The sequence below is a fragment of the Monodelphis domestica genome, chromosome 3 (assembly GCF_027887165.1).
Source record: "Monodelphis domestica isolate mMonDom1 chromosome 3, mMonDom1.pri, whole genome shotgun sequence".
Classification (NCBI taxonomy): domain Eukaryota; kingdom Metazoa; phylum Chordata; class Mammalia; order Didelphimorphia; family Didelphidae; genus Monodelphis; species Monodelphis domestica.
In genome coordinates this window covers 230195628-230214336 of record NC_077229.1, presented here as the reverse complement: position 1 = coordinate 230214336, position 18709 = coordinate 230195628, and the positions used below count along the sequence as shown (strand labels likewise).

At 34.5% G+C, this 18709-nt stretch overlaps 1 protein-coding gene across 9 annotated transcripts in view; it reads left to right on the top strand.

The window, feature by feature from the left end:
* ZNF236 (zinc finger protein 236) overlaps positions 1-18709 on the top strand; it is a 240519-nt gene that overhangs the window by 64565 nt on the left and 157245 nt on the right. For all 9 annotated transcript variants that reach the window (XM_007487804.3, XM_056823559.1, XM_007487802.3 and 6 more), the window contains 2 exons: positions 376-500; positions 12470-12642. In XM_007487804.3, the coding sequence (XP_007487866.1) occupies positions 376-500; positions 12470-12642 (298 nt within the window). The remainder of the gene's footprint in view (positions 1-375; positions 501-12469; positions 12643-18709) is intronic.

Here is an 18709-nt window from a genome sequence, read left to right as displayed (position 1 = left end):
TTAATGTGCAACATGCGGGGACTACAAAGAAGTGCTTACCTTAGAAGATCTCACAGTCTAATGAGGAAGTTTACAATTCAGTGTTTAGTATAGTGCCTTGCACATGAGGAAAATTTAACAAATGTTTCTTGACTGTTTTCCATGTAATAGCACAGTGTGCTGTGTGTGTGTACATGTATGCATAAGTGCTTACTAAATATTTTTGGATTGACTTTCTTAAATAAAGTCTATAGTAGTGTCTGCATGTTCATTGTTGATTTCTGATTAAGGTTTATATTAAGATTCTTATGAAAAAAATCTGCTAAAACTTTCTGATTAAATTTTTAATGCATCAGAGTGAATACTAATTAAATTATGAACTTTCTTTGTCACCAGAGTATCAAATACAAGGTCCTATAATCGGAATATTGACAGAAGTGGATTCACATATTCATGTCCACATTGTGGAAAGACCTTCCAAAAACCAAGCCAATTAACTCGACATATTAGGATACACACAGGTATGAAAAGATATATATTTTAAGAAAATGTGAAACTCTTAAAAATAAAAAATTAGATATTAAGTGCCTACTATGTTCAAGACATTCTATTAAGTACTAAGAATACAGGTCCAATAAAGGGAATTGATCTCACTCATGGAACTTATAATAGAGGAGACAGAAAATGTTTTCAGAGCAACTACAAATAAATCTGAAATAGTTAAATACAATGTAGTTTTGAGGCAGGGCACTAGCAGTTAAGGGGATCAGCAGAGGCTTCACATAGTTTCTGGTGCTTGAGTTATGACTTGAAAGAAGACTAGAATTCTGCAAAGTAGTGCTAAGGAGAGAGTGAATTCTAGGTATTGAGAGCAGTCATTGAAAGTAGAATATGCCATTTGGATGAAGCCTAGAGAAGCCTAGATTTATTTTTATTTTTTAATTTTTCTAAAACTGTTACCTTCTGTCCTAGAATTTATACTGAGTTTCTAATGGTAAGGGCTAGCCACTGAGGGTTAAGTGATTTGCTCAGGGTCAAAGAGCTAGAAAGTATCTGTGGTCAAATTTGAACCCAGGACCTTCTGTCTGCAGGCCTGTCTGTCTATCCACTGAGGCATGGAGCTGCCCCACAAATTTATAATCATACACTTTTGACTACATGTTCTGAAGTTTTAAAGTATTTAACAATTCTATTTGACCTGACTCCTAAGATTTTTTCACCTACCATCTGGCTTTCTTAGTAGAAAGAAAAATGACTCTTGTATTTTTATCTGTTAGTATGATAGTGTATTTGTATATCATCATATTTATTTATATTGTATTCATTGAAGAGTGAATAGTATTTTGAAATATCTCGACAAATTTGAGTTGGTTGAGCTTCTAGTTTTAATTGAGGTCATAATACATTGCTATATTCTCCATAGACATTCTAAAAAAATTTATAGAGGATCACGAAGTACCTTTTGAATCATTAAGGAAAGGTCAATTAATTCAAATGTATCCATCCAATAGTCTCATTTTTTTGAAAAGCTACTCATTTTTTTCCTGTAACACCATTAACTTTTAAACTTGTATAAAACTTAAGAGCTCATTTATTGCTTGTTTAATTTCTATTTCTGAGGTAGGATTATTTGCATATTTTATTTTCTGTTAATCTGGGCAATTAAAATTTTTATAAGTCAGCCATTTCATTTAGATTGTCAGCTTTGTTGGCATATAATTGAATCAAACAGCTTCTAATAATTGTTTTCATTTATCATCATTGGTAGTGCATTTACCCTTTTCATTTTTGATACTGGCCATTTAGTTTTCTTCTTTTAAGAAAAAAAGTAACCAGTGGTTTATCTATTGTCTTTTCTTTTCTTTTCCATTTGAATTAGTTTATTTAGTCAATTTAGAACATTATTCCTTGGTTACAATAATCACATTATTTCCTTCCCTCCCCTCTATCCACCCTTCCCGTAGCCAACACGCAGTTTCATGGATATTACTTGTGTCCATGATCAGAAACTATTTCCATATATTCTTATTTCCTATTTCCATATTGTTGATGTTTGTACTAGGATATTCATTTAGAGTCTACATCCCCAACCATATCCCTTCGATCCATGTATTCAAACAGTTGTTTTCCTTCAGTGTTTTGACTTCCACAGTGTTTCCTCTGAATGTAGATAGTGGTTTTTCTCATAGATTCCTCCAAGTTGTTCAGGGTTGCTGCATTTCCACTAATATAGATATCCATTACATTTGATTGTACCACAGTGTATCAGTCTCTATGTAAAATGTTTCCTGGATCTCCTCCTTTCACTCTGGATCAATTCCTGGAGGTTGTTTCAGTTCCCATGGAATTTCTCCACTTTATTATTCCTTTGAACACAATAGTATTCCATCACCATCATATACCACAATTTGTTCAGCCATTCCACAATTGAAGGGCATCCCCTCATTTTCTAATATTTTGCCACCACAACGAGCGCAGCTATGTAAAGATTAAAAATTGGGGAAACTGAGGCAGGTAGAAATTAGTTTCTCTCTGCAAGGAGTATTATATTTTTAGAGGTTTATTAAGGTTAAGGATTAAAGAAAATACAGAATAAGAAAACACGTGTCTAGGCCTCTGGCCTAGACACCCTCACTTACATTATGAAAAGAGCCATGTCTGCTTGCAAGCGGAAACAGGAACGAAAAGAAAGAGCCCCAGAAACCTTTTCAATCAGGTTAAATACCCCATCTTGATCTCGGTCCAGGTGAGAATTCAGTGATATTACAAAGCATTCTGGGGAAGTCGAGCAAGGACCTCTGGGGATTGAAGTCCTGGATTCAAGTCTCCATTTTTACAGCTATGAGTATTTTTGTACATGTCTTTTTCCTTATTATCTCTTTGGGATGCAAACCCAGCAGTGCTATGGCTTGATCAAAGGGCAGACAGTCTTTTAGTGCCCTTTGGGCATAGTTCCAAATTTCCCTCCAGAATGGTTGGATCAATTCACAACTCCACCAGCATTAATGTCCCAACTTTGCCACTTCCCCTCCAGCATTCATTACTTTCCTTTGCTGTCATGATAGCCAATCTGCTAGGTGTGAGGTGATAATTCAGAGTTGTTTTGATTTGTGTTTCTCTGATTATAAGAGATTTAGAACACTTTTTCATGTGCTTATTAATAGTTTTGATTTCTTTAACTGAAAATTGCCTATTCATGTCCCTTGCCCACATATCAATTGGAGAATGGCTTGATTTTTTGTACAATTGGTTTAGCTCTTTATAAATTTGAGCAATTAGACCTTTGTCAAAGGTTTTTGTAATGAAGATTGTTTCCCAATTTGTTTCTTCCTTTTTAATTTTGGATGCATTAGTTTTGTTTGTACAAAATCTTTTTAATTTGATGTAATCAAAATTATTGATTTTACATTTTGTGATTTTTTTTTCCTAGCTCTTGCTTGGGTTCTTGCTCCTTATTTTCCCAAAGATATGACAAGTATACTATTCTATGTTTGCCTAATTTGCTTATAGTTTTCTTCTTTATATTCAGGTTGTTCACCCATTTTGAGTTTATCTTGGTGTAGGGTGTGAGATGTTGATCCAAACCTAATCTGTCCCATACTCTCTTCCAATTTTTCCAGCAGTTTTTGTTAAATAGTTGTTTTTGTTCCCCAAAATTGGGATATTTGGGCTTATCATAGACTGTCTTGCTGAGGCCATTTACTCCAAGTCTATTCCACTGGTCTTAGAAAGTCTCTTAGCCAGTACCAAGTTGTTTTGATGACCACTGCTTTATAGTATAGTTTGAGATCTGGGACTGCAAGTCCTCCTTCCTTTGCATTTCTTTTCTTGATTTTCATGGATATCCTTGATCTTTTTGTTCTTCCAAATGAACTTTTTAATGTTTTTTTCTAATTCAATAACAAAGTTTTTTGGTAGTTAAATGGGTATGGCACTAAATAAGCAAATTAATTTTGGTAGGATTGTCATTTTTAATATGTTAGCTTGTCCCACCCATGAGCAATCAATGTTTTCCCAATTGTTTAGATCTAGTTTTAATTGTGTGGAGAGTGTTTTGTAGTTGTGTTCATATAGTTCTTGTGTTTGTCTCAGCAGATAGAATTCCTAAGTATTTTATATTGTCTAGGATGATTTTACATGGAATTTCTCTTTCTAATTCTTGCTGCTGAAATGGGTTGGAGATAAAATAGAAATGCTGATGACTTATGTGGATTTATTTCATATCCTGCAACTTTGCAAAAGTTGTTGATTATTTCGACTAGCTTTTTGGTTGATTCTCTAGGATTCTTTAAGTAGACCATCATGTCATCCAAGTGATAACTTGGTCTCCTCATTGCCAATTTTAATACCTTCAATTTCTTTTTCTTCTCTAATTGCTACTGCTAGTGTTTCTAGTACAATGTTAGATAATAAGAGGCAATAATGGGCATCCTTGTTTTACTCCTGATCTTATTGGGAAGGCTTCTAGTTTATCCCCATTGCAGATGATGATTGCTGATGGTTTTAGATATATATTGTTTATTATTTTTAGGAAAGGCCCTTCTATTCCTATTCTTTCTGGTGTTTTCAATAGGAATGGATGTTGTATTTTATGAAAGGCTTTTTCTGCATATATTGAGATAGTCATGTGATTTTTGTCAGTTTCCTTGTTAATATAGTCAATTATGTGGATGGTTTTCCTAATATTGAACCATCCTTGCATTCCTGGTATGAATTCTACCTGGTCATAGTGAATAACCCTTGTGATGACTTGCTGGAGTCTTTTTGCTAGTATCCTATTTAAGATTTTTGCATCTATATTCATTAAGGAGATTGGTTCATAGTTTTCCCTCTCTGTTTTTGACCCGCCTGGCTTTGGGATCAGTATCATATTTGTGTCATGAATTGAATTTGGTAGAACTCCTTTGCTTATTCTGTCAAATAGTTTGTATAATATTGTGATTAGTTGTTTTTTGAATGTTTGATAGAATTCATTTGTGAATCCATCTGGACCTGGGGATTTTTTTTTAGGTAGTTCTTTGATAGCTTGTTCAATTTATTTTTCTTATATGGGGTTGTTTAGGTAATTTATTTCTTCCTCTGTTAGTCTAGGCAATTTATATTTTTGTAAGCATTCATCCACATCACCTAGATTGCTGTATTTATTGCTATATAATTGGGCATAATAGTTTTTAATGATCGTCTTAATTTCCTCTTCATTAGAGGTGAGGTCTCCCTTTTCATCTTGGATATGGTCAATTTGGTTTTCTTCTTTCCTTTTTTTAATTAGACTGACCAGTACTTTGTCTATTTTATTTGTTTTTTCAAAGTACCAGCTTTTAGTCTTATTTATTAAATCAATAGTTCTTTGACTTTCAATTTTATTAATTTATCCTTTGATTTTTAGGATCTCTAATTTAGTTTTCATCTGAGAATTTTTAATTTGTTCACTTTCTAGTTTTTTAATTTGCATACCTAATTCATTGACCTCTGCCCTCCCTAATTTGTTAATATATGAACTCATGGACATAAATTTCCCCCTGAGTACTGCTTTGGCTGCATCTTATAGGTTTTGAAAGGATGTCTCATCATGGTCATTTTTTTCAATGAAGTTATTAATTATTTCCGTGATTTGTTCTTTAACTGATTTTGGAGAATCATATTGTTTACTTTCCAGTTAATTTTTTTATTTACCTCTTCATGTGCCCTTACTAATTATTATTTTCATTGCATTGTGATCTGAGAAGGTTGCATTTATTATTTCTGCTCTTTTGCACTTGTTTGCAATGTTTTTATGCCCTAATACATGGTCAATTTTTGTGAATGTACCATGTGCTACTAAAAAGAATGTGTATTCCTTTTTGTCCCTATTTACTTTTCTCCACATATCTACTATTAATTTTTCTCAGATTTCATTCACTTCTCTTACCTTTTATTATTTACTTTTTGGTTTGATTCATCTAGTTCTAATAGAGGAAGGTTCAGGTCTCCCACTAGTATAGTTTTTCTATATATTATCTATTTCATCCTTGAGCTCCACTAGTTTCTCCTTTAGAAATTTGGATGCTATGCCATTTGGTGCATACATGTTTAGTATTGATATTTCCTTATTGTCTATACTGCCTTTTATCAGGATGTAATTACCTTGCTTATCTCTTTTAACTAGATTTATATTTACTTTGGCTTTCTCAGATATCATGATTGCGACTCCTACCTTTTTTTAATCAGTTGATGCCCAGTAAATTTGGCTCCGTACTCTTACTTTCACCCTACGTGTATCTTCCTTCCTCATGTGTGTTTCTTGTAGACAGTATATGGTAGGTTTTTGGATTCTAATCCTCTCTGCTCTTCACTTGTGTTTTATGGGTGAGTTCATTCCATTCACATTCAGAGTTATGGTTACTAGCTGTGTATTTCCTAGCATTTTGATTTCTACTCCTGGTCCTTGTGACAAGGAAATCACTTTAAAAGACTGATATATATTAATTTAAGGTCGCCAAGGAATTCAGCTATGTAATTCCTAAATGAAAACTCAAGTCAGCCGTCAACCTTTTATAGAGTTTAATTACAAACAGGAGGAAGAAAGGAATTAGAGATATAGAGAGAGAGGGAGAGAGAAAGGGGAGAGAAGGGAATAGGGCTTAAATACCCCTTCTGTTTAGGCTGGGCCAAAAGGCCCAAGCCCTTAGATAGCTGGGGCAAAGAAAAGAGATCAGTCCCTATTACTCACGTGACCAAAATGGAGAAACAGTCTCACGGGCCTCCACCTCCAGCTTCCTTTAGAGCAAGCTTCTCAGAGCACCTCTCCAACCACTCAGAGCCAAAACTCTCCAACCACCCTTCAGTCCTCAGACCCCTCTATCTTTAAGGAAACCATCCAAGTTCCCTCCCCTCAGTTCTCACATCTACCAATCACTGTCCATCATTTTCCCTGTGCCAATGGTGGCTCTAGCTTAACCCAGGACCGCCCAGAGGTCTGTGGCTTTGCACATGTCTGTTGGAGGTCATATTCTCAAATAATTAAATCTTGATCTTTTGCTACAGCCCTTCCTAAATCCTGTTAGGACTGAGTAGGGTGGAGATTGCAATTTCCAAGACTTGGTTCTGTCATTCCAAGTATCTCCATTGTATCAATTCTAAAATCAATCATGACTCAAAGAAATTCCTGTTCTATGCTTAAGCATAGGTCAAAGTCCTTTCCATTGTTCAGCAAAAGGTTTCTGTCCTAAAGTAATCTTAAGAAGGGAGGAGGAGGAACCTCCCATGCCAATGGGGTTCACATTCCAATAGCCAAGACCCACTATCAATAGGAAATTTTTCAAATATGAAATTTCCCAATGGTGAAATTTCCAACATTTTTAAGTCTAAGAAATTTTAAGGTTTACATCCTGCCTTTTCTTATTTCAATATTTCCTTCTACACCAATGTTTGTTTTTAATCAGTCCCCCAATTCCCACCCTTATTTTACTTTTCTTTCTACTCTCCTACCTTCTTATCCCCCCCCTATTTTCCCTGCAGTCTTTCTAAAACAACCCCCCCCCTTGTACTGCTTCCCTCCCCACCAGCCCATTTTTTACCCTTCTACTCCCCTATAGGGTGCAAATCTATTCTCTGCCCCAATGGATTGGATTGTTCTTTCCTCTTTGGGTCAGTTTCAATGCACGCAAGAGTTGAGTAATTACTATCTCCAGCCTCTTTACCCTTCCAGTGTATTGATGTTCTCCCCCCTCCCGCCATGAGCTTCTTTGTGACATATAAATTTACCCTCTTTTGTTTCTTTTTAGTATTAACCTCCTTTTTTAGCTCTAGTTGTATATATATATATATATGTACATATATATTCATAGACACATTTATATGCATTTATGCATACATATATCTATATACCTATTTATGTCTTGTCATTTCATCCTATACAGTTTGTCACTGTTCCCTCTAAGTGTAATTCTTCTAGCTGCTCAGGTGATAATAACAATTTTTAAGAGTTTCCAATGACCCCTTTTCTTATAGGGATATATATCATTTTAACTTAGTGAGTCTCTTAATAAAAAGGTGTTTTTTTTTCTTTTTTCCCTCTTTTTAAATTACCTTTTGATGATTCTCTTGAGTTCTGTGCTTGAGCATCATATTTTCTGTTTAGGTCTGGTCTTTTCTTTACAAATTCTTGGAATATTTCTATTTTGTTGAATGACCACACTATCCCCCATAAGAATATAGTTAGTTTTCCTGGGTAGTTGATTCTTGGTTGTAGACCTAGTTCCCTTCCTTTCTGGAGTATCATATTCCATGCCTTTTGGTCCTTCAGTGTGGATGCAACCAGATCCTGCATTATCCTCACTGTGGTTCCATGGTATCTGAATGACTTCTTCTTGGCAGCTTGTAATATCTTTTCTTTGGTCTGATAGTTTTTGAATTTGGTATAAAGTTCCTGGGTGTTGTCAGTTGGGGATTAAGTACCAGAGGTGATTTGTGGATTCTTTCACTCTCCACTCTTCCCTCTTGTTCTAGAATATCGAGGCAGTTTTCTTGGATAATTTCCTGTAGTATTATGTCCAGGATTTTTCTTTTGTCATGATCTTCTGGTAGACCAATGATTCTTAAATTGTCTCTCCTCAAAAGATTTTTCGAAATCCTCTCTTTTGTGAATGAAATGCTTCATATTTTCCATAATTTTTTCATTCCTTTGGTTTTGTTTTATAGTGTCCTGCTGCCTTGTGAGGTCACTAAATTCTAGTTGTATTCTGGTTGTTAACGACTGGATTTTATCCCTGGCTTTTTGCTCATCCTTCTCCTTCTGGTCTGATTTTCTTTGGAGGCCATCTTTCATTCTCTTTAACTTATCTCTTATCTCCTTTTGCCCATCTTTCATCTCCTTTGCCTCATTTTCAAGCTGGTTGATTTTGGCTTTCAAGACAGTATTTTCAGTTTCCAGATGACTTATCTTAGTTTTAAAATTCTTTTCCTAATTGTCTTCATCCTTTCTTAATTGTGTTTTGAATTGCATTTTGAGTTTTCCTATAGCCTATATCCGATTTGCTGGGATTTCTGTTTTATTACTTGTCTCCCCCTCTGTTCTTTGCCTGTACAGAAACTGTTGATTGTAATTTTTTCTTTTTCTGTAGTTTGCTTGTATTTACCTCTTCTTTGCTCCCTGTATTTGTCTGTGCTCTTGCTCCTCTCATATTTTTTTTGTTTTGGGGCTTTCTGTCAGTCTTCCCTCTTGGAGCTCTGTTTGATCATTCAGTGCAGTCTGTGGTGGAGGGGTGTTGGAGTTTGGGCTTCCCTGACCTCTGCAGAATTTTGATGGGATTAAGTTCAGCTATTGGGCTTGATGTGGTCTGAGGCCAAAACCTCCTGGAAGGCTGGAGCAATATGGAGGGTCTCTGCCACTCTGACCAGGCTTCCAACTATTCGCTCCCTCTCCAACTCTGAGCCTGGCACAGCCCTGCCTGCAAGGTACACCCTCCAGGCCAGTGCCTTTGCCTGCCCAGAGGTTCCTGCTCTGCCGCTGGAGGCTTAGTGCTCAGGGGGAGGGGTCCTGGGACTTTCCTTCTGCCTTCCCCTTAAATCCAAGTGTTCTTGGATTCTGGCTTTTGCGGGGGGGAGGGGGGGGGTGTCGTACCTTTTGAATTGAGTTCTTTGAGGAGGGTTTTTTGACTCTGTCTTGTTTTTAGGTTTGATTTTCTGTCCCCTTCAAGCATTCAGTTTGTGATTGGTAAGGAAGGCTTTTCAGAGGTCAGAACTTTTGCTACTTATTCACTGCCATCTTGACTCTGCCTCCTGGTTTATCTATTTTAATTGATTTTAAGAAATTATTTTAAGAACTTTACATTTTGTCTTAGAATTAATGTTATGATTTCTTTTGGTTTCTGACCCTTGATTGGCCTTGTACTTTTAGTTACTGGTAGTTATCCAAGTAGGGGCCTATGGCTTTTTTTGTCTTTTTAAAATCCTTGCCTATATCTTAGAATTGATACTAAGTAATTCTAAGGCAGAAGAGTGGTAAAGGCTAGGCAATTAGGGTTAAGTAATAAGCCATCTATATGCTCCTATTTAAAAATTTCAGGGGAACCAACTAGGTGGCTCAGTGGATTGATTATGATTATTACTTTTAAAATATTGAATGTTAAAAAAAGAAATTCTCTTTAAGATTTTTATCAATATTGCTACTACCCGGGGCAGCTGAGTGGCTCAGTGGTTTGAGAACCAGGCCAAGAAATGGAAGGTTCTAGGTTCAAATTTGACCTCAGACATTTCCTAGCTATGTGACCCTGGACAGGTCCCTTAACCCCCATTGCCTAACCTTTACTGCTCTTATGCCTTAGAACCAATACGCAGTACTGATTCTAAGATGGAAGGTAAGGGTTTTTAAAAAAAAACTAAAAAAAAAATCTGTCATAAAACGATATCCTAGCTTTATTTCATTTACTAAATTTTTTTTCTTTCAGTTTTAATAATCTCCTTTAATTTTTAGAATTTCTATTTTGGAGTTTAATTGGTCATTAAAATCCCTCACTTCCCCCATATATTTTTTTTTAGCTGGATACACAATTCATTGATCAGCTCTCTGTTTGACCTTTAAAACCTTTCATAATTTAATCCTTACCTTATGCCCTACATCCTCACTAACATCACCAGCTCCACCACTCCAGTCTTCTTACACCTTATTTCCCCGATCATGATTTGTGATCTAATAACACTGCTTTTCTTGCTGTTCTTTAAACAGGACACTCCATCTCCAACTCAGGCTTTTTCACTGACTGCCCCTCATGCCTGAAAGTCTCTTATCTCTTCATCTCACCCTTTTGGTTTCCTTGGCTGCCTTTAAGTACTATCTTGAATTTAATCTTCTTTAGGAAACTTTTCCTAATGTCTTAATTTAAGTGTCCTCCTTCTATTGATTATCTCTAGTTATCTGAATGTAGTTTGTACTTAGATTAGAAGTTTGTATTTTTTGTCTGTCCTATTTGAGTTTATTGAGAATGGGGAGTGGCTTTTGCATTTCTTTGTTTTTCCAGTGCTTAGCACAATGTCTGACCTAAGGATACTGGTAGGCACTTAATAAAGTTTATGAAATGACTGACTCCTGTAGAGTATTCTTTATCCATACTTTTTGCGGTGACTTAATTTAAAATAAAGAAACCTCTTAGAAACTTAATCCAACATTATTCTTTACTCATTTTGTGCCAGTAAGGAAAAAAAAAATTTTAACAACAACTGTAGTTTTCTAATCTTTGGAGCCTGTCAGAATATTATAATGAATTGTAAAGCTCTAAGAGACCTTAGAGAAGATCTTGTCCAAACCCCACCTATATATGCTCTGTTTGAGAATTTAAATGACTTGTCCAAGATAAAGCAGTTGTGAATCAAGTATTCACTGGGTAAACATTTCAGTATGGCGCATATTCTTCAAGAGGCCTTGTCTTTTGCATTATTCCGTATAGTACAATTTAAAAATACCATTTTCAAGTACTGACATTTAACTCATAGTTGCTTTGATAACTATGTACGATACAATAAAACATGAGAAATATGAAAACATCTTTAGAGAAAATGTCTATTTTGAATATTGTTTTGACTCTTGACAGATAACATGTATAAATGATATTATTTCTCAAATAAGTTCATATATTATATTCACTGATCATTTATTAGACTGTGACTATTTGTGTTAAATGCTAAGTGAGATAAAATAAGGATATTATGCCCTTAAAAAGTATACATTCTAGTAGGGGATTAAGATAAATTACTGATACTAAATAACAGTAAAAGGTAAGTACAAAATGCTAGGAGAGTTGCAAGCATAGTAAAGTGGCCTCTGGTTGTGGGGAATACTTTAGCTAAATTTTTAAGTAGTAGGAATGATTGGGCATGAAAACCATTCAAGAAGACCATTGGAATGACATTAGCAAAGTAATGGAGGTAGAAAATCAAGAGACATTTCAAGACACTATGATTATGCTGGTAGGTGAGAATTACTAGGATGACAGGCTAGAAACTAGCTAGGTTAGGGTCAGAGGGTAGAGAGCATTAAATGTCCAGACAAGAATTTTGTCTTTATTGTGTTGGCATTTATGAAATATCTCCCAAATGATCAGCTCATAGATGAATGGTATTATAGTTCTTTTTAAAAATTCATTTGCTCCAGAGGTGATTAAAAAAAAATTGCACAGAACAGAGAAATGTAATTACCCATAGTTTATTAAACAGCAAATATTTATTAAGAACTTACTATGGGTTAGGTATTTTGCTAGTCCCTAGGGAAACAAACAAAAAGAAAGAATCTCCACCCTTAGGAAGCTAATACTCAGGTGATTGAAAGTTGTTAATAATTACTCATTATTAAGTGGTTAGTCCTAAATGTCATTTATTCCCTACTATGGAGAGAAACCCTAGAATACTTTTGGTAATTTGGACTCCCCCCCACCCCCTCACCCCCCCATGAGGTATGTTGTGGTGACTTGTGCTTTCACAATTATAGGATTTTGTTTTTGTAACTTTTTCATTTTAGGTGAAAGACCATTTAAATGTAGTGAATGTGGAAAAGCTTTTAACCAGAAGGGGGCATTGCAGACCCATATGATTAAACATACTGGTGAAAAACCCCATGCCTGTGCCTTTTGTCCTGCAGCCTTTTCTCAGAAAGGAAATCTTCAGTCACATATACAGCGAGTTCATTCAGAGGTAAGTTGAATAGTGAGTGATATAGTATTACAAATAGAATCTTTTTTTTTGTATGCTCACTTTTCTTTTTTTAAAATGTAGATTCATAGTTATTGAGTAGTCTATAAATTTTATATTTGCAATTATCATTTTTATCTTTCACTTATTTTATTAAAACATTTAATTAATAAGCTGCATAGTAGAAATATTTCAGGATTTTATTTCAACTCTGGTATTTATAAATTTTTGAAAAATGAATGTCACCTTTGTTAGTGGAAACAAAATTATATCTAAGTAGAACTGAAGAATCTTCTCAAGTGGTTCGATGAGGATAAAATAGTGATCTAAAAAGTAAAAAGGGAAAACAAAACTAGGAAGAGTAGTAAAACATATGCATTAGTGGGCAGCTGGATGGCTCAGTGGATTGAGAGCCAGGCCCAGAGACAAGAGGTTCAAATCTTGCAAGTCACTTAACCTCCACCGCCTAGCCCTTACTACTCTTCTGCCTTAGAACCTATACCCAGTATTGAGTCTAATAGGAAGGTAAGGCTTAAAAAAAAAAGGAAAAAAACCCCAAACATGCATTATAATTGTGATGTTATAAATAGTAATGAATTCTTTCATTTGTTAATTGGACTCGTAATTTATTTGGTACCTATCATATAATTAGACACATCTGTTTTCTGATCAATGAATTAATAATGTGATTAGGCAGTTGTTTTAAACTCAATACTGATTCTAAAGTACTTTTTTCAGATTTTTTTTCTGTTTCGATGAATGTTTACTATTTCAGTCAGGTTAGCCTTCTTAACTGAATGCAAAAACTTGCTTTTATAATTTTTTAAAGTATTTGAAGTTTTTTTGGTTCTTAACTATGGTCAAATTTTCCTTTTATTTTATTAATTTTTATGTTTTAGTCACTGACATATTCTACTTAGTAGAAAATACATGAAAGGTATTTATTTTTTTACCTGACTAATTTTTAGTACTGTTGAAGATGCATGGATTGTCCAAATTAGAATCAAACTTTGAAATCAGTTAGTTCAGTCCTCTCTTATTACACACAAGAAAATGGAAGCCTACCTAACCTTGTCCAACATCATACACCTAGAGCTAGAATTGATATTATGACTACCAGAAAACTCTCTTTTTCACTATGAAATCTGCCTTTTGATTCTTTTTTTGTTTCAAAATTGGAATTGTCTCATCCTTTTAAAGTTGTATTATTTTAAAAATGTATTTCAACATTAATCCCTAACTTAACTGATTAATGGAATTTTTTAGTTAGCTAAATCATTCTATTTTATTTTGATAGAAGTCTGAAAAATGTATCAAGAATAAATCAAGTAGGACAAATATCTTTCCTCAAAATTTTTCAAGTACAAAAATGACTTTAACATCCATGAGGTTTGATTAAAAATGTAATTAGCTAGAAATGGTTCTAAACACCAGAGTTAAAGTAACCAGTTTAAGAGAGCCAGTGATAAAGGCCTCGGATCATTCTTTAGGATATATAATCTGCTCTACAAAATTTAATACTCTTTTATGTTACTATTTCTCTTTTTTTAACGTGTTAGTCTTTTAATTGAAGATTGTAATTTTCTTGAAAAGGATCAAAACGTTTATTTAGTTTACAAGTGTTTTTTGAATAAAGCTTTGAGCTGGAGCTCTTGAGAAAGATAATTACTTTGAAAAAGTTAAAATACTTTGAGACATTCAAAGAAGTTAAAAATTCTCAGAGGAGTGTAAAAATCCAGGAAGGATAAGATTGACCAAATAACTAAAATGAAAAAAATAAATAAAAAGCAAATTCAACAGTCATTTGTTAAGGTACCTACTATGTGCCAAGTACTGTGGAAGATTCTGGGGATACAATGACAAATATGAAAACTTTTCCTGCCTTCAAGGAGCTTCTTTTTTTTTTTTTAATGATAACATATATGCAGATAAATACCTATAAAATAAATGTGTAATTTGAGGATAGTGTCAGGGAGTGCTAATGATGGAGTGGAACCTACAACAGGCTTTAACAGATACAGGCATATTCTGGAGATATTATGGGTATCAGATTACAGTGAGTCACATAAGTTTTTGATTTCTCAATGCATATAAAATTATGTGTACATGATGCTGTCATCTATTAAGTGTGCAGTAGTATTTTGTCTCATCTTACTTTAAATATATGTTCTTGCTAAAAAATGCTAACCATCATCATAGCCTTCAGTAAATTGTAATCTTTTTGCTGTAGCAGAGGCTTATCTTGATGTTGATGGCTTCTGAGTAATTAGGTTGGTAGTCGCTGAAAGTTAGGGTGGCTATGGTAATTTTTTAAGACAACAGTAAAGTTTGCCACATGGATTGATTCTTCCTTTCATGAAAGATTTCTCTAGAGCATATGCAATGCACTTTGATGGCATTTTACCCACAGTAGAGCTTCTTTAAAAATTTGAATCAATCCTCTGAAACCCTTTTGCTGCCTTATTGACTAAGTTTATGTAATATTCTTTAGTATTGTGTTTCAGGAAATAGAAAGGCCTGTGGAGAGGGAAAGAGAGGGGAACATCTGATTGGTAGAGCAGTCAGAACACACAAAACATTTACCAATTAAGTTCACTGTCTTTTATGGTCATGGTTTGTGGTGCTCTAAAACAATCATCAAAGATCAGTGATCACAGATTACTATAAAAGATATAAAAATAATGAAAAAGGTTGAAGTAGTGCTAGAATTGCCAAAATGTGACACAGACCTAATGTGAGCACATGCTGTAGAAAAAATGGTGATGATAGACTTACTCATTGCAGAGTTTCCACAAACTTTGGATTTGTGGGGGAAAAAATACACTATTAGGCACAAAAACTGAAGCATAACAGGGCAGATGGGTGGCTCAGTGGATTGAGATCCAGGCCTGGAGATGGGAGGTCCTAGGTTCAAATCTGGCCTCAGACACTTCCCAGCTGTGTGACCCTGAGCAACTCACTTGGCCCCCATTGCCTAGCCCTTACCACTCTTCTGCCTTGGAGCCAATACACAGTATTGACTCCAAGATGGAAGGTAAGGTTTAAAAAAAAGAAAACTGAAGCATAATAAAATAAGGTATGCTTGTATTGCACTTGATTTGGACCTTGAATGGAGATAGAGATTCTAGGAGGTAGAGGTTAGGAGGGAATGTGTATGCATTTCACATTTGGAGAGACAGCCAGGGCAAAGGTGCAGCTGCTCTAGAGGAAGGATTGAGATTTGGCAACTGATTGGCCTACTGGGGTGAAGGAGAGGGAAGAGTTAGTAATCACTCTGAAGCTGTGGATCTGGATTACGAATGGTGTTTGTTGCTCTAGAAAGAAATAGTAAAATCAGAAGAAAAATAAGTGTAAGAGTAAAGTTAATGAGATAACAGAGCTATGATCACTAAGTTCTGTCAGTTTTATGTTTATGTGAGTCATAGCAACTAGTTATGGGATAGAAAAATCAATCAACAAGCATTTTTTTTGAGTGTATACTGTGTCACATTGTTTTAGGTACTGGGGATAAGACAACAAGAATGAAATCGTTCTTTCTCTCAAAAAAGTAATGTGTATGTATGTCCTAAATAAATATAAGATAATTTTGGTGGAGAAAGGATTGGCAGCTGTAGAAATCAAGAATGGATTCTTATTAGAAAGTAAAGAGTGAAATTGAGGCAAGCTTTTAAAGGAAATTAGTGATTCTAAGAAGCAGAGGTGAGAAGGGAGTGTATTCTTGGCATGGGGGACAGTTTGTACAAAAGCATGGAGAGGATGATGTACAAGAAATAATAAGTTTTGTTTGGTTGGCCTGAAGTATGTATTAAGGGAAATATGTAGATGATATGGAAAGAGACCAGAAGCTTTAAATGCAAAATAGAGTGGTTTATACTTGATTTTAGTGGCATTTGAAGTTTACTGAGGTGGGGAGTGATTTTTGAATTAGACTTTGTTATAAGTTTTTACATGTTGCTGACCAGATATATTCTAATATATACACTTGTGAGAAAAAGGAAAGTTTGGAAGGAAGATGGGTTTTGAAGAAAGATAATGCTGTTTTGGATGTATTGAATTTGAGTTGCCTACTGAACATTCTGTTTAAAATATAGACATTTCACTCATTCTGCTGGAGTTCAGTAGGGAGATTACCGAGAAAGATTTTTGCAATCATTGACAGATACTAATTCAGGGCTCTTGTGAGGGTCAAATGAAATAACAGGTTCAACACTTTGCAAAACTTAAAGTGCTCTATAAATGCTATTTTCATTATAATTTTCCAGTACAACCTATAGTAAAAGGAATGTTTACTATATTTATGAAGTGTTTCATTGAAACAAAGTAGGTCCGTGATTTTGACACATATGGTGAAATATGGTGTTTGATAGTATACCACCTGAGCTGTTAAGAGTTGATATTTGAGTACATGTGGAAGAATTAGTTATTTAAATGGAGATATTCTTTCTTTCTGATGGTTTTTAAACATATGTTATTGTGTTAATTTGCATTAAACCTAAGAATATACTGCAACATCTCACTGAGGTCTATGTTGACTCAAAATACAATATTTCAACAATTTGCCTATCAAAAAAGGCTATACCAAGATGGAAACTGAGCTGGGACTAGAATTGAATACAAAAAAGAGATCAGACTGTATTAATTTGAGAAATTACTCATCTCTTTCAATGATCTTAAATTGCAAACTAATCTTTCTGACACCAGTAATCTCATGTTGTTTCTGAATTTGCTTCTATAAATTCAAGTATTACCTCTATATAGGTGTTTATATATATGTGAATATATATATATATACATATATATAAATATAACCTTGTTAACTTTTTTGCAACTCTTCATCAAAAACTACCTGTTAGATATCTCAACTTGTATCCTCTCAAACTCTGTATGTCCAAAGTGGGATTTATTATTTATATTCTCTCTCTTTTTTCCCAAACTTCCCTTTCTCTTAAACCCACCTAATTAATTCTAATCACTCAGGCTTTCAACGTTGCAATCATCCTCAATTCTTAACTTTCTCTCTTCCACACATCCACATATCTCTTGCATCTATCTCCTTTTCTCTCTATTCAAAAGGCCTAGTGAGACTTCATTCTACACTGTCACATTTCATGTGAACTATTATAATAGATACAAAACTGATTTCCTTATCTTTAGTCTCTCACCTCCATAATCTATCCTTCTTGTAACTGCTAAGCCAGTTTTCCTTGGGTATTGGGCTGATTATGGCATTTTCCTGCTCAGAAATCTTTATTGTCTCCTTGTTTCTTTTAGGATAACATTCCCAAACCCTGGTATTTAAAAGTTTTCTAGTGTGTGGTTGCAACCTGTCTCCCTCCCCAGCCTTATCTCACATTACTCTTCTTTATATAATGTATTCTTCACACTGTATTCAAGTTGTTTTATTGGTTCCCTTAATTTGATATTTTTGGAATTCATCTCTTTCACATCTGTTTTTTAGAATCTTTTGTGTTCTTGAGTGCTCAATTACAAATTCTACCTCATATACCTTTCTTGATCCCATCAGTTGTTAATATTGTCTCCTCCCTTGGATTACTTAGTTTTTATTTATCTGTGTTCATTTGCCTGAAGACTGTGAAAGCTCTTTGAGGGTAGGAAAGTTTTGAAGATTTTGGTTTTTGTATCCCAAGATTTTAACAAAATAATTTAATATTTCACATAGTACCAATGCTTTTTCAGTGATATTATTTGGAAGTCATGAAATATTCTATCTTTCAAAGATTTGAAGTTGAAAAATGTACAAAGAACTGTTAAAAAAGGTATTGTGTGTATAAGCACATATGTACTTTATTGTGAGCATTAATATATTGTCACAAAGGAGGAATTATCCAAGAGAATCAGGGTAAAGGATATTATCAAAGAAATATAGTTTTGAAAAGGTGACCTATGCATATTGAGTGAGATATGGTTATGTGTTCTGCTTGCATCCTTCACAACATCAAGAGGAAGTAAGGAAAGTAGCTAGCATGTTGGTGGACCTCTACATTAAATTCATGTTATGCAAAGGTTGAGAATGAGCAGACTTCAAAGGGTAATCCTTCTCACCATGTAA